Here is a 13,932-nt window from a genome sequence, read left to right on the forward strand (position 1 = left end):
CAGCCGTGGTCTGCTGCTCGCTTTTTTTCCCACTTTATTGTTTGAGCACAGCTGGCCAATTGGAGGGGGATCTAGCGGTTGGGTGAAAGGCTCCTGCGGGCAGACTCTGTGCTAAACGTGCTATAGAGGCAAAAAGAAATAAGAGAAGAAGAAAAAAAGAAGGCAGCTTAGGATGAGAAGAAAAGAGGATTTTTTGGAGAAGCTGGTGGACTTGGCAAGAAGGAGAGAAAGGGATGGATGAGGGAAGGTGAGGAGGTGTTTCGAGCCCAGCAGGGACGCAAAAATCGTGCCTCACTTTCTCTGGTAGCTGCTCCGATTGTGTCCACTTGCTCCACTTGCACGGTCCTGTTTTTTCATGTCTGGCCTGTCTTGCCAGTATTGATTTCTCTCGGCGCTGTCGTTCACACGTAACTGCTTGATTTCACCCTTGATTCCTTGTGCTCATTTTCTCAAGATAGTCTCTTCTGTCATTGTTTCATCACACTTGCCGCTTTGTGCAGCAAGTTTTTCGGTTTTCATTTGTAGCATCCATTGACAGATTGCATGTGGTCTCTAGAGGTGTCAACAGATTTTCTTTTTTCGCACACTTTTGTGCTTCTCATTTAAAATTCACCGTTGGCGATATTTGTCTTCCTTGCATAATTTCAAGTTGTTTATCAAAGAGTGACAGTTTGTCACAGCAAATGCTGTTTTGAAGCTCTACAATGCTTTTGAGAGCCTAGCTTTGCTTGTTCATTTAGGCACTCATGCTGCAACCATGAACACCATGCTATGGTCCAAAATGTACCTCCCTCTTGACACTTCAGAGTAAACTCTTCACCTCGCACCTCTGGCTGTACTTGTGTTCTGCAAGTATCCTTGAATCCTCAGAGGTTTGCTGTCGTTCTTTAGATTGCAATTTTGAGCAGCAGTTCAGCTCCTGCCCACCTTCCTAGCCTTGTGAGGTTCTTGTATCATCTCACTGCGGCCTTGAACTGCCCTGCAAGTTTTCTTGTTCACGTTCTAATTAATATCCCCTGTAGTTGTGCTGTCTCGAATCTACCAAGCAGCTTTGGGGTGACTGCAGAAGTGTGTGGTGTGCTCCTTGCTTCTTCTTCTCTCTGGAACCATTGTGAAGGCACTGGACTGCCACTTGCGCTCGCTGTGTTTGCACCGATTCCACCTCGCCTTTCTTCGTCAACTGCAATCCTCCCCACCGCCATGGTGTGCTACTTGGCCTTGTTGGGTGTGCTGCTGTTGGTGTGTCTGTGGTGCTGTGCAGTGACCATGGGATCTCCAAACCCCGCAGGCGAAGCGCCAGCTTAGCAGCCTGATGCTTGTGGTCACCAACCTGTGCACCTGCATCTGCTTCGTCTACTTCCTGCTGGCAGAGAAGGGCCTTGCCTATGCGTGAGTTCGTTTTGCCCCATCAACATCTACAGTGGTACTATACTGGCGTCAAATCAAAAGAAAGTGGCAAATTTGAAATGCCTGCAGCGAAATATGCGATTTTAGTTGAGGGGGAGTTCAGATGCTTTTATGGCTAATTATCACCTCTGAATTTGGATGAACATTCTTAAAGCGTTATAAAAGCACATTTTATATTTGTCCTTGTGCAGTTGTTATCCTGTGGCTTTGTGTTCGTTTTGGAATTGTTTCTTTCACATGTCATTTGACATTGATAGTAAAGGGAGGTCCAGTATAAAATGAAATGAAAATTTGCACATGACAACGGATTCTGTTGCTTTTTCTGCACTGAAGTGGAAAAGGGTTAAAAGGAGTCATCCGTCTAGAAGGAAAACTATTTCACCCATACTTATCGAGAATCATTGCTCAGATGGCAGATATTGTGTTCTCTTTTGGATTGGAATTATTTATACATCTGCATAAGTTGAATCTGAAAGCTCTATTTGAGAACAGTACAAATTTCTGTAGTTATAACTTTTAGCATGTGCCGACGATTAGCTTGGATGGTGAAACTGGATGTAGTGCAAGGAATGTGTGATTGTCTGATATGTTGATGAAAATCGAAGGGTGGGGTCTGCATTTTTTTTAATCAAGGTGTCTCCTTTTTGGCTCAGCCGGTGAGGCAACTTGTCTCATCACTACCGTAGCCAATGCAATATGTTGAAAGAAGTGTTTGTGGCGCCTCTTTCACAGCTGACTGTATAAACAGAGTGCATGTATTTTAATGCACTAAGCTCATTGCAGTGAATGAAATGCGCCAACAGACATGTGGTGGTGCCACTGAGTGCCCTTTGTTACGTCTAGGTACTCTACAAGATATAGTGTGGTATCAGCTTTTTTCTGTAGAGAACACATTAACATAAAACTTGACTGTTGCGGCTGACTTCTGAAGGTACCAAAAACATGTTGAATTCTGTAGGTCTGTGCAATATGCATACTTTGCTTAATTTAATGCATGAAAAGCAAGATTTGGTTTGCTAATGGCAATGGTAATCGCTGACAAGAGAGGCTTTGGTTCAGTCATCAAGCAAAACAAAGTGCCATTTTTGGAGTCTGAGATAAGATTTAAGACTTTCAGAAGAATTGTTAAGAGTGAACCATGGCTAACTGCATTCACAGTTCCTGAGAAAACATAAGGAGGCGTACAGATTATCTTAATATAATTGCATCTTTGTGTTCCCAATCTTGGATTGCCATCACATCATTCAGGTTCTTTTTAATATTTTCAACTAATTCAGAATTATTCATCTTTGTTCTAAGGTTGAGTGTGCTGAGTTGAATTGGTGGTCTCCGACTTAAATAGCCTTAAAGAAACCTGCCAACGTGGAGCGAGTGGCTTGCAAGCACAGGTGTTCATTGCGCTTGCATAACATTCTAAACCTTAACTGCAAGAGCTGCTAGTAAGCACAGATCAGCACACAGCGGCTTTACTGTGACTCATAGGTCGATGTCACCTTCGCTGCCTGCATGATGGTTTGTGCATGGGGATTGTGCTATAAAACTGGGTATGTATGTCGTGTACGTAGCCTGACAGAGCTGACTCTCTTGGGGGATTTAGCAAGGCAAACAGGTGTGTGTCATGATCGTGCGCAGCTGTTCATAGTCGTTCATGGAAGATTGAGTGTGTGCCCCCTCATTCTATCTTTGTAGGTTTTTTATACAGCTGTGACGCATGCCTGTTGACTCATAGCAAGCATATGTTGGAAGCACAACATGCAAGGCTGCATGCTGATAAAATGAAGGGGTGGCATGGGCATTCATATCAACTTTAGGTTTTATGCATAGATTAAAATACAAATATGTTAATAGTGGGTGATGTTTCTGGTGCTGTCAAGCCTGAGTGCATCTAATAGCTATCCTAACATGGAACTGGTTGATTGATGCGAGGTCTTGAGTTGCTAAGAGCTGCGAAAACATTGAAGGCACTATCTGAGAGCTGTATAATAGGCTAAAAAATTGCAATATTTTGTGAATAACAAAAGGGGAAAGTTCCTAGAAACTGTGACATTTGTTTCATTAAATTTTTCTCTTCTGGTGCCAGATTTTGACGGGATGCACGGATTGTAATGCAAAGTATTTATTATTTTACCAAAATGAACTTCAGACAAAATAAGTGCGAACTTAAAAATAGAAATACCAGTCTTGCTTTAAGACAAGTGTGTCCGATCAATGTTGTGAATGACGCTACTGTGCTATTGTTCTCCAGTTTATTTTTCTTTGCCATGGAAACTTCCATGTTATAAACAGCTGCTCGAAATGTATTGTGTTTGCCCAAAGGAATTGTGCAATCGCACAACGAATGCCCAGGATTATATGCATGGTTGCATGAATAGATCAGAAGCATTTTTTTAAGTGCCAGTGGGATGCAAACAGTATTAGAGATGCAATTTTTTATTAAGCACAGTGTTTCGAAGCTGAAACATAGTGGAGTTTTGATTATTGTTCAATATGGCCGTTATTAATATGCTTTACAGTTAAGGCTGCAAATAGCAAAGGTTTGAACTTCTGCTGTCACACGATTCTGGCTTACACATGAACTTGTAGCAAATGTATCTCGCTGTATATCGGTGTGTACTTGGAGTGGTGAAAGCATGGAAACAGGGGGGAAGATGTACTATGTTTCAGGCATCAGGCCTTAATCCTTTGTTATGTTTGAATAGTAGCCTTAATAGTGCTAGCCCTATGTTCATTTACTACTTTCCTTTGCCGTTTTCTCCAATATTGAAAGAGCCTATAATACCACCTGCAGGTTCAGCATCCTACTCGGTTTAACGGTGCAAGGCTTTTGTGGCAGGCTGCCAAATTATTTGAATGATTTTCTTTCAGGCCACTTATAGCCTCCTAAGACTACTATTTCAAATGCAGCTGGGTACAACTCTTTCAAGAAGTTCCTTTTGGAAAATCGTATACCAAACAGTAGGATTGTAGCAAGAAATTTTTTTTCGGGAGGGGCCCGGGGCAGTTGATAGGGTGAAGCCAGGGGGCAGGCTCCTCGGGCCCTCCCTTAGATACATCTCTGCCACACAGGTTTGTCTTCAGTGCCACACTTTTTTTTGTAGCGAGAGCCACACTGGGCTACCTGTCGAGCATTTTGCGGTGGCTGCGAGAGGCCAGTTGTGCGCATGCACCGTTACCATGGCAACCGGAGAGAAGCAGCAGGTGCGGCATGCGCTTCGCCGTTGCCGCGGCCGCGCACCCGTTCCACTGTCGGAGCCGTGCGTGACGCGAGCAGTTGTGCGCATGTGCCGATACCATGGTAACCAGAGAGACCCCACACCTGCGCCGCGCGCTTCATCGCCGCCTCACCGCATGCCACTTTATCACCCAAACCGCACGTCGCATATGCAGCATTGCATATAAAAGGCGGAGATTTAATGGGCAGCTGTATCACAACGTTTGATATGGATGCATAGAAGGAGAGTTTAGCTGCTGCTAAACGGCAGTATAGACAAGAGAAGATTAACACTTCCGATCCTGAGGTTGTTGCCTGGCGCTTGGCTACTCAACAAAGAAAGAATGAGCGTAAGAAGGCGAAGAGAGCAGCGGAGATGCCCAGACAGAGAGAGAAACGGCTTGCCAAACGGAGATGCCAGACTGCCGAGCATAATAGACGGCACATAGCCGCTGAGATGGAGCCTAGATATCTCTCACTGCTAAACATACAGTGACCACAACAAGCTCAGCCAGGGAAACGTACCTCTCACTACGTATATCCTGGCATAGCTGAGCTAAGCCACTGCCAATTTTTTAGGCATATGCGTATGGAGGTTTTTGGTTTGCTTCGAAGCGAATTCAAAGTGAATAGTAATTTTCTTCAAATAATTTTTAGTGAGTGTTTCGCTACTTGTAGCACACAAAAAAAATTAACCAGCACAACATGAAAAAAAAAATGCATTGAAGCTCTGTCGCACTTGTTGAAGCTGTGTTGACTTTCTAGAAGCAGAAATGGCCATTGGAAATTGGTTGAGCCAACCCTGCATGCAGTGCCGGGCGTATCTGTGGGGCGTGAGACCTATATGTGGGGCCCCCAACTGCTGCTCTTAATTGCGATTGTGTGGTTGCACAACTGTTGCTTTTAAGCAGTGACTCCATGACAACTGCTAGGCGTACGCACAGCGTGCCCAGCGCCACCCCCCTTCAGGCTTCGGAAAGGGGCACCCACCTCCATGTGCCTAGAGCTAGCTCACCTTGGCGCTCGCTTCGTCGTGCTTGTTTACGGAATTTCATGCGGCGAAAAGCACTTGCAGCAGCTGCAGTCAGCTCAGGCTTGTTCAACGGAAGTTAAAAGAGCCGCACGCGCTCCGATTATAGAGATTTAGCATAGATTGATCCGCTTCCGCGGGGAAATACTGCCCATGCGCAGACTGCCCTGAGGACGCCACAAGGCGCCAGTCGCTGGGCAGTTGTTTGCACCTGTTGGTACCAATCCGCGTGCACACTGGCGGCGCGCGGAAGCTAATCGCGCTATGCTAAATCTCTCTATTGATGCACGCCGCCGTACTGGTTACTGTGCGTGCGCACCGCAGGTAGCGGTGCCGCTGACACCTGGCGGGTACAGATCTGGGCACCGCGCTTCCGCCTGCTCGCGTCTGTTGCCACGAGCATGCAACCATGCGGCTCAGGCATATACGTGGGAGCACAGGCACTCGGCGCGGAGTCGGGGCTTTGGTTGCGCGCGTGCCACGGTGCTATCTCGGAGGAGGTACGCTGAACCGAAATCACACGCAGCAAGAGTTCCAGAAATGTTATTTCGTTTGAGATGAGTACTTCGATATTTCGAATACCAAACATTCGGATCGAACTGTATATCGAATATAATTTAGTATTTGACCGAATATTTGAAATTATAGAAAATTAGCACATGCCTGCTGTTCTTGGAAAATTAACGTCTTTGCTAAAATAATTACCTATAGACGACCGTGCACTCTGTCTATAATGGACCTGATGGCAATCCAAAGGTTGCACTTGCCTCCTTCAGTTCATATCAGTGTATGAGACAAATTTAGCTTACAGTTAACAAAATTACAGGCTGTTACAAAAAGAAAAAAGAGTTTTGATTCTTGTCTGAAAAGTCAGTGGTGTTTGGTTCGTTTATCAATAAAACAAAGCATACAGTCATATCCAGCTCTCTGTTTAAACAATGCGAAGCTACGCGCAAAACACAAACATAATTTTCTAAGCATAACATTTGACAGAAAACTCCTTTTTCTGCCACTCATAAATGCATTAAACGTTGAAGCCTCCTACACCAACATTGTAAAGCTACTCATAAGGAAGTGCTGGTGCTCTGACAGAACATGTATTTTATGTGTGTATTTTTCTTTTGCACTCTCAGTATCCTATTGTGTTGGCTATTGACACAATAAAGCAATTAGCAGAATGACATGCTGTAGCCATGACGCATTCATTGAGCATGGAATCATCATGCATACACTAGCACTATATTTTTCACCCTGGCTATAAAATTACTCCTGCGTTTTTAGTTGCCTGCTGTGGAAAGTGCGTGAAACAGTGTTTCACACACTTATGAAGAAAGACACACAGTGTGAAGAAAAAGTTATTTCTTGTCACAGTCCCCATTTGGCTTGGCTGTACAACCTTTTCACTCTTGCTTCACTGTGCATGCAGGCTCATCTTGGTGCCTCCGTACACGCAACCTATTGGCGGCCTGGAAGTGGTGTGGATTGTTGTGGTCACTGACTTTGTGCTCAAGCTGATCACCATTCTGGTGAAGGCAGTGATCCTTGCCCTGCCGGCATGCCTCTCTGCTTTCCCGAGACGAGTGCGTATTTGCCTTCTCACTTTTAATAGCCGTAGCATACTGAAGGAGTGTCACTACCCCTCCTTTGCTATCGTTAGGCAGTGACAGATGAGGTCAATGCCTTGGTTTTCGCTATGCATGGTCTTAAGTGGCCATACTTGAAACGTAAGGCTGTATTTTGCATCTCTAGTGATCATTTCTCTGTTTTGACCACAGGGCCGCTATTACCTGTTTGTGGAGAGCTGCTCGCAGCTGTATCGCTCGGTGATGCCCATGCAGCATTGGCTCTACTACTTCTCTGAGTCATACACTGGCACGGGCAAGATGTTCAGCATGGTCCTGTCTGGGGCGTACCTGTTATGCAAGGTCTGTGTTCTCTGCGCTTTCACTGTTTTGACTGGCCATGTCGGTGCATAGGCACAGTTTGTATAAATGCTAATATGATGCCTTTTGAATGTTAAATAATAAGCTCCCTGTCTGAAACGTGCACATATTTTGCTTGTGTTGTATTCCCTTGATTTGTGCTGTGGTTACTTGCTGTCAAACTGCACTTAATGTGGCACCAAATCTTGCTAAGTCCCCTTCAAGTTTGAATGATCAAGATTCGACCGTACATTTACACATAAGAGTGGCTTTCATGTGTCTGAAATTTGCGAGATAGTTCCTTAGTTCCTTACAACAGCATCTGATCTGCGGAGTTGGTAAAACTCCACGACTGCAAAGGATATCAGCTACTGTTGAACTTAGTAGCCAGCCGAACAAGCAACTGCATATCTGAAGTCGACACAAGAAACTAAATTGACAAACAGGAGAAGTACACTACTTCCAGCAACTAATGTTGTATCCTTGGCATCATTCGGGCACGTTTTCTGTTTCGGTGCAAATGATGATGGAGCGTAGAGTTGTGGTCACCACAGGATGAGGAGCTTTTGACGTGCTCAAGCCAAGTTCTGGCAAGTGGCAGAGCTGTGAAGAGGAAATGTGGTTAAGAGCGTTGGAAAACAGCACAGGGACAATATGCAGCAAGGAGAAAACGAGCACTGGTTGAAAACCAAAGTTATTGCTCGTGATGCAATACATACAGGGAAGGGAAGGAGAACTGTAAAGAAAATAAAATTTGTTACACATCACACAGCCACATTCTTTTCCTTGAATATTGTTGCTTGACATTAATATCAGATAGAAATCCCTTCCGAAATAGCTAAACAGATGGCGTGCTGATGCACTTGTCATTATCTTGGTGAATACCGTATTTACTTGCATAATTTGCGCATTTTTTTTCTTTAAATTAAGGCATCAAAAGAGACTTGCAACTTACACGAGATTTTGCAAAGACGTCCTAAAAAACTTAAAAGGAAATAATGCGCAATGTATGCCGTGCTGCCTATATGTTGACCTCCCCCAGCTCGCTCCCCTCGCTGGCCAAACAAATCGAAACAGTCACAGGGCTCGCAGTCAGGGGCAGATGGAGATAAAAGGCGACAAAACAGCGCTCTCTTGTGTGGCCTGGCTGACTAGTGGCAAACCGAACAGCAAAAGGCTTTCGACAGTTTCGGATTCCAGCGCACGCCGAAGGTTACTGGCAGTTTGCCCTCACAACTGCTCGTCCAAGAAAGCGACTGCCAGCGCGAGCGAGCTGGGTAACCGATGCGCAATTCAAATTTCTTGGAGGGTGCCAGCATGGTGGCGTCCTCTCGCCATATACACCTTTCGCAGCTGTATACGGCGACGTGGCCGCGCCAATCTTCCCACGCCTGCCTTGCACGCACCCACGTCCATGCCGGTGGTCTGGCACAGCAGGGCGTGCAAAATGTGCGAGTAAAGGTTTTTTTTATATATAAACCCGGGTAATAAATTAGGGATGCACAAATTATGCGAGTTATTACAGTAGTTGTCTACCGTAGTCATATTTATCATTCATATTTATCAGTCATGTTCAATAGCCACATCCTAGTAAAGAGGATCAGTATGCCATCTCTCACTATATTTCAAAGGAAATCGAATTCCTATCTAACGTACGTTATGTGTCACCATTTGAAAATAAAATTTGATTGTGTGATGTGTATTGAATATTTTTTTCATATGTTTAACAGCACGGAAAAACAAGGGCAAGAACCAAAGACTCAACACAACACAGTGTGAATCAGCACCAGCTCACCCAGTAATCAACGCCTGTGTTACGTCTTTGGCTCTTGTCCTCATTTTTTTGTGCTGCTAAAAGTATGAATCAACACCAACTCTCAGTTTTCTGTCCTTCCCTTGTACATTACATCACAAACAATTCTGTTGCCAGTCAGCACCCTGTTTGTCCCTTTGCTGTGTGTCATTCCTGCACTGTTTTCAGTTTCTCTTTAAACCAACAAGCCCACATAACTGCTTGAGGAGATGTGGTGAGTTGAGTGTGACGGCACTTTTGAAGCTTCATCAGAGCGGCCTCTGCCAGCTTGGTAATGTTTGCTGATGTAGTGTAGTGGAACATGTTGTCTGGTGAGGAATAGTATATCTGAGCTTGTCAGATGCAAATGGTGTCGCTTATCAAAGAGTGTAGGATGGAGTGGAAGCTGGCCGCAGCCCATATGGATGACTTGCTGTCTTTTTCATGGCAACTTGCAGTGGTTGGTGTGCTTTCCTTGAGAATAAGATGGAAACATGTAGTGTGCTTGCTGAAATACCTGGATATGGTCTACAGTGTTTAGTTCTCTACTCCTGGTACTAATGCAAAACATCTGATTTTTTTGTTGTTGTTGTTTACAGTGCACAGATGTTGTCTCCAAAACCAGAGCGTGGAAGAGGGGCCTTGTCCAAGTTCTGTCAAATGTGGTATGTTGTACTTGTTTTCGACTTTACGCAAGAGAGCAGCAAATGGTATATAGTTATACAGCCAGGAAAACCAGTAAAGAAAGCCCTGCTGGTTGTAAAAAAAAAAATGAATTATCATAGAGTTGAATGGAAGTGGAACAGCTTGGTCTGGTCAGGAGCGTGAAAAATGGTGCTTCATGAATCGCTATGGGTTTGAACACACATTTTCGAATAAACCCTATTATTCAGTGCCACAATGCGGCGGCATCAAGTGGTAATCAGTATCAGTTTAACATCAGTGAATTAACATCAAGTGAAGCTGTTTCACCTTTCACTGAAAATGCTCTGAGTGGTGATGAATCAATCAGTACAACTGCTTTGGTATCTATTTCCCATGAAAAAGTAGCCAAATTGAGTGGCCAGTTTAGCAGAAAGCAAATGTCATCAGTTGAGTATACACTAAGAGTTGTGTTCAACTATGGTTTATTTATTTGCTTTTTACTGTGTGCTGTACTACTATAAACAAAACAAGCATGTACTTTCATCAACATATGGTTGTGTTTAGTGGCCGAGCTTACTTTTTATCTGCAGTAAATATTTTGCATAACGCTTACTTTTCTCGCCTGAGAAGGACATGCTTGAGGTGAACTGATCGGAATTTGTAATATGCGATTTTCTTTTTTCTCATTTGCATGTTCTCTGTCATGAATGTTGCCACTTGTTATCCTTTAGCCAGTGCCACACTCTTCTGTGTTCCAAACTTGCTTTTTCATTCCTGATACACCATGTACTTTCAGAATTACGGGCACCCACCAACAGCCGAACAGACAAAGGCGGTGGGGGACTCCTGCCCCATTTGTCAAGATGACTTCAAGCGACCCACCATGCTTGCATGCAATGTAAGTAGAACTGCCCGGTGTTGCTGAAAGGATTCAATGTGTTTTATAATGTAGTTTGTCCTTGCTGCACGGTGCAAGTTTAAGGCAAGAACCAGCGTGCATTTGCAGGTTCATTCCCAATTGCGATTACTACGTGCAGGTGCTCAGATTTTGGTGTGCTTTGAAGACCCTCAATTTCCTATGCTGTGTCTCATGGCCCACAGTGTAGCATTGGTGCATAAAAGTACCATATTTACTTCTGTAATTTGCGCACCCCGAATTCATTACCCGGGTTTATATAAAAAAAAACTTCTACTCGCACATTTTAAGCTCCATGCTACGCCAGACGACCAGCGTGCACGCAGGCGCACGCAAGGCGGGCTTGGGAAGATTAGCGTGGTCGCGTCGCCACGTGCAGCTGCAAAAGGTGCGAGTGGTGAGGAGACCCCGCCTTGCTAGCCACCAGAAAAATTCGAATTGAGTGCCATTTACCTGGCTCGCTCGTGCTGGCAGTCACTTTCCCGGATGAACAGTTGCAAGAGCAAACTACCGGTAACTTTCGTCACGCGTTGGAATCGGAAATTACCGAAAATCGTTTGCTGTTTGGTTTTCCGCTAGTTAGCCGGGCTGCACGCAAAAGTGCTGTTTTGTCTCCTTTAGTCTCCATTTGCCCCCAACTTCAAGCTTTGAGATTGTATTGATTTGTTTGGTTATCGAGGGGTGTGAAATTTGAAGACTTTTTTAGGGTGGTGTTCGTGAGCTCTCCATGTAAATTGCACTCCCCATTTTTGAAGCATTTATTTAAAAAAAAAAGTGCACATATTATACGAGTAAATAGAATATATTAATTCATATTCATACATGGAGTTTTGTGATCGCTCTGTAGACTAGATAGCGAATGTGTCCCAAGAGATTGTTCAGGTGTTAGAGGTGCAGAACGGCAAAAGAAAAAGCAAGATGAAAGATGGTATAAGCCCTGTGCACCAACCTATAGGGATGCCTCTGAAAGCTGTCTAGCGGTCAGTTTGGAAAGTATGCTTGGTGCTGCTGTTGCCACCGTCCATTCATCGCTATGAGGACGGTCCCCGCTCCCACCGATTCTGCGCGCTGTAGCATGGCGTTGAAGAGGTGCATGCTTGTGTAAAGATAGTCATGCTTATGACTCTGCAGCCATTCGGGAGAGCTCAATTCATGTGCATGCCATGCCTGCCCTCCTTCTGCAGATGAGCATTAAACAGCTAGCTACGCTGCTGGTCTCACTGACTGATTAATCACTTCAGCAAACTAATTCGCTGGGTTTTTTATTTTTAATTTTTTATATAACTTTGCCTTAGCATAGGAAGCACCGTTGTTGTCCGCATGATATTTCTTTTGTATAGCTCTAGCGTTAACACATTCCCATGCAGCCAAACATCACTTTGTACCGTAATCCAGACCAAGGAAAAGGCTTTGAAAACCAGCACAAAAATATGCGGCACCGTGCCACACGAACAGAGTCTTCACAGCAATGCGCAGTAATTAACCAACTTCCTTACCGACCACAATGCAAGTGGCAGTGATTTTTCTTACTTGTTGCGGCCCATCGATTGGTTCAAATAATTTTTTATATATAATGAAAAGAAGATGGGAGCAACAAGCGAAAGAATGCCAAGCCATGTTGCCGGCAGAGCTGGGAACAAAATAGCATCTGTGACGTGCTTTGTGAGAATTTGAAAAGCTAGAAAGAACAGCTGGAAAGGATTTGAACAGCTAGCTAGAAAGAAATCGCTGCTGAACGTGCTTTCAAATCCTTGTCCCAGTGCACTGGCAGCGGATGTTGCTTATTTCCCAATGCAAATGTGGAGGAAAGCAAAATTCACATTTGCACAGAAATTAAGATGGGCGAGTAAAAGAAATAAGAATAATATTGACACAACAGCATTTAAACGTACGAATGGCTGATTCAGCGGACCCACTCGCAGAGTTTTCTTTGCAATCCCATCAAAAGCGGTGCAGCCGGTGCTTTGCATGGTGCCTATACATAAATGGAAAAACGAACTTTTGGAGCAAGTGCTTTCACCAGACTTCACTTTGGTGCACTATATGCCATGAGCGCTGCTTGTAGGGGGCGCCACTAAAATCCCTCTTGCTGCCAGTTCTGGAAACAGCGGCGGGGTCTGCTGGCCGCGCTCCCCCGCTTTGGCACGCGTTTGCTGGCCACGCTACCGGCTTGTCGTGGCCACAGTGGCTCAAGTTAGTGGCCAAGGTTTTCTCTTTGCGTTTTCCAGTCATGGCCATTTCTATAGCTACAGACATAAAAGGTAGAGATGGACCGGACCTAAACGAGAACGGTCGCATCTTCGACGCCACTGCAATATGGCGAGCCCAATGCATGTGTGCACCAAGTGCTTATGGCAAGAGTGACGACGCCTGACTCGGAAGTCCAGTTGATTGCAGTTACTTGTTTCTAAAACTTCCCAACAGCGCATACCATATAAACTCGTGTAAGGGCCGCACTTTTTTTTTAATTAGGGTGTGAATTTTGAAGGTGCGGCCCATACATGAATTTAAAAAGAACTTAAAAGCATATTTTTTCTTAACCATCTAGTCCAAAACGGGATTCAGCCCATACACGGGTGCAGCCCTTGCACGAGATTATACCGTATGCTGCATGTGCTGTGAACCCCAACACGTCAAGTCTTTGTCACTTACTTGTCCTTCGTATAGCCCAGAAACAGCGTGCCATGGAGCTCTGGCTGTGCATACCCGCATGTCATGCTACTGATAGCAGTGGAATGTCTTGCCAGTAAATTACCACACAAATGTAGAAACTAAACTTTTCGGTGCAGATCCTCGAGTTTTGACAAAACTGTCTGATGCTCGATGAAATTATATTCTGTGGCACCACCGTAGCCCAGTCAGTTACTGACACCTGAGCAGACTAAACAAAATGGGGTGAGGTTGAGAGTGATCACCTTCTACACTGCATTTAGGGACCAAGCACTGTGTTATGGCACTTGGAGCTAAACTTAATATGTAAGAGCATAACTGTCCAACACTTTGCAAAGC

At 44.6% G+C, this 13,932-nt stretch overlaps 1 protein-coding gene across 2 annotated transcripts in view; it reads left to right on the plus strand.

Moving 5' to 3' along the window:
* LOC144121072 (E3 ubiquitin-protein ligase RNFT2) overlaps positions 1–13,932 on the plus strand; it is a 37,620-nt gene that overhangs the window by 21,249 nt on the left and 2,439 nt on the right. For both annotated transcript variants that reach the window (XM_077654014.1, XM_077654015.1), the window contains exons 6-10: positions 1,289–1,389; positions 7,075–7,228; positions 7,424–7,573; positions 9,962–10,027; positions 10,804–10,905. In XM_077654014.1, coding sequence (XP_077510140.1) covers positions 1,289–1,389; positions 7,075–7,228; positions 7,424–7,573; positions 9,962–10,027; positions 10,804–10,905 — 573 coding nt within the window. The remainder of the gene's footprint in view (positions 1–1,288; positions 1,390–7,074; positions 7,229–7,423; positions 7,574–9,961; positions 10,028–10,803; positions 10,906–13,932) is intronic.

Source organism: Amblyomma americanum, chromosome 2 (genome assembly GCF_052857255.1).
Source record: "Amblyomma americanum isolate KBUSLIRL-KWMA chromosome 2, ASM5285725v1, whole genome shotgun sequence".
NCBI classification, from domain to species: Eukaryota; Metazoa; Arthropoda; class Arachnida; order Ixodida; family Ixodidae; genus Amblyomma; species Amblyomma americanum.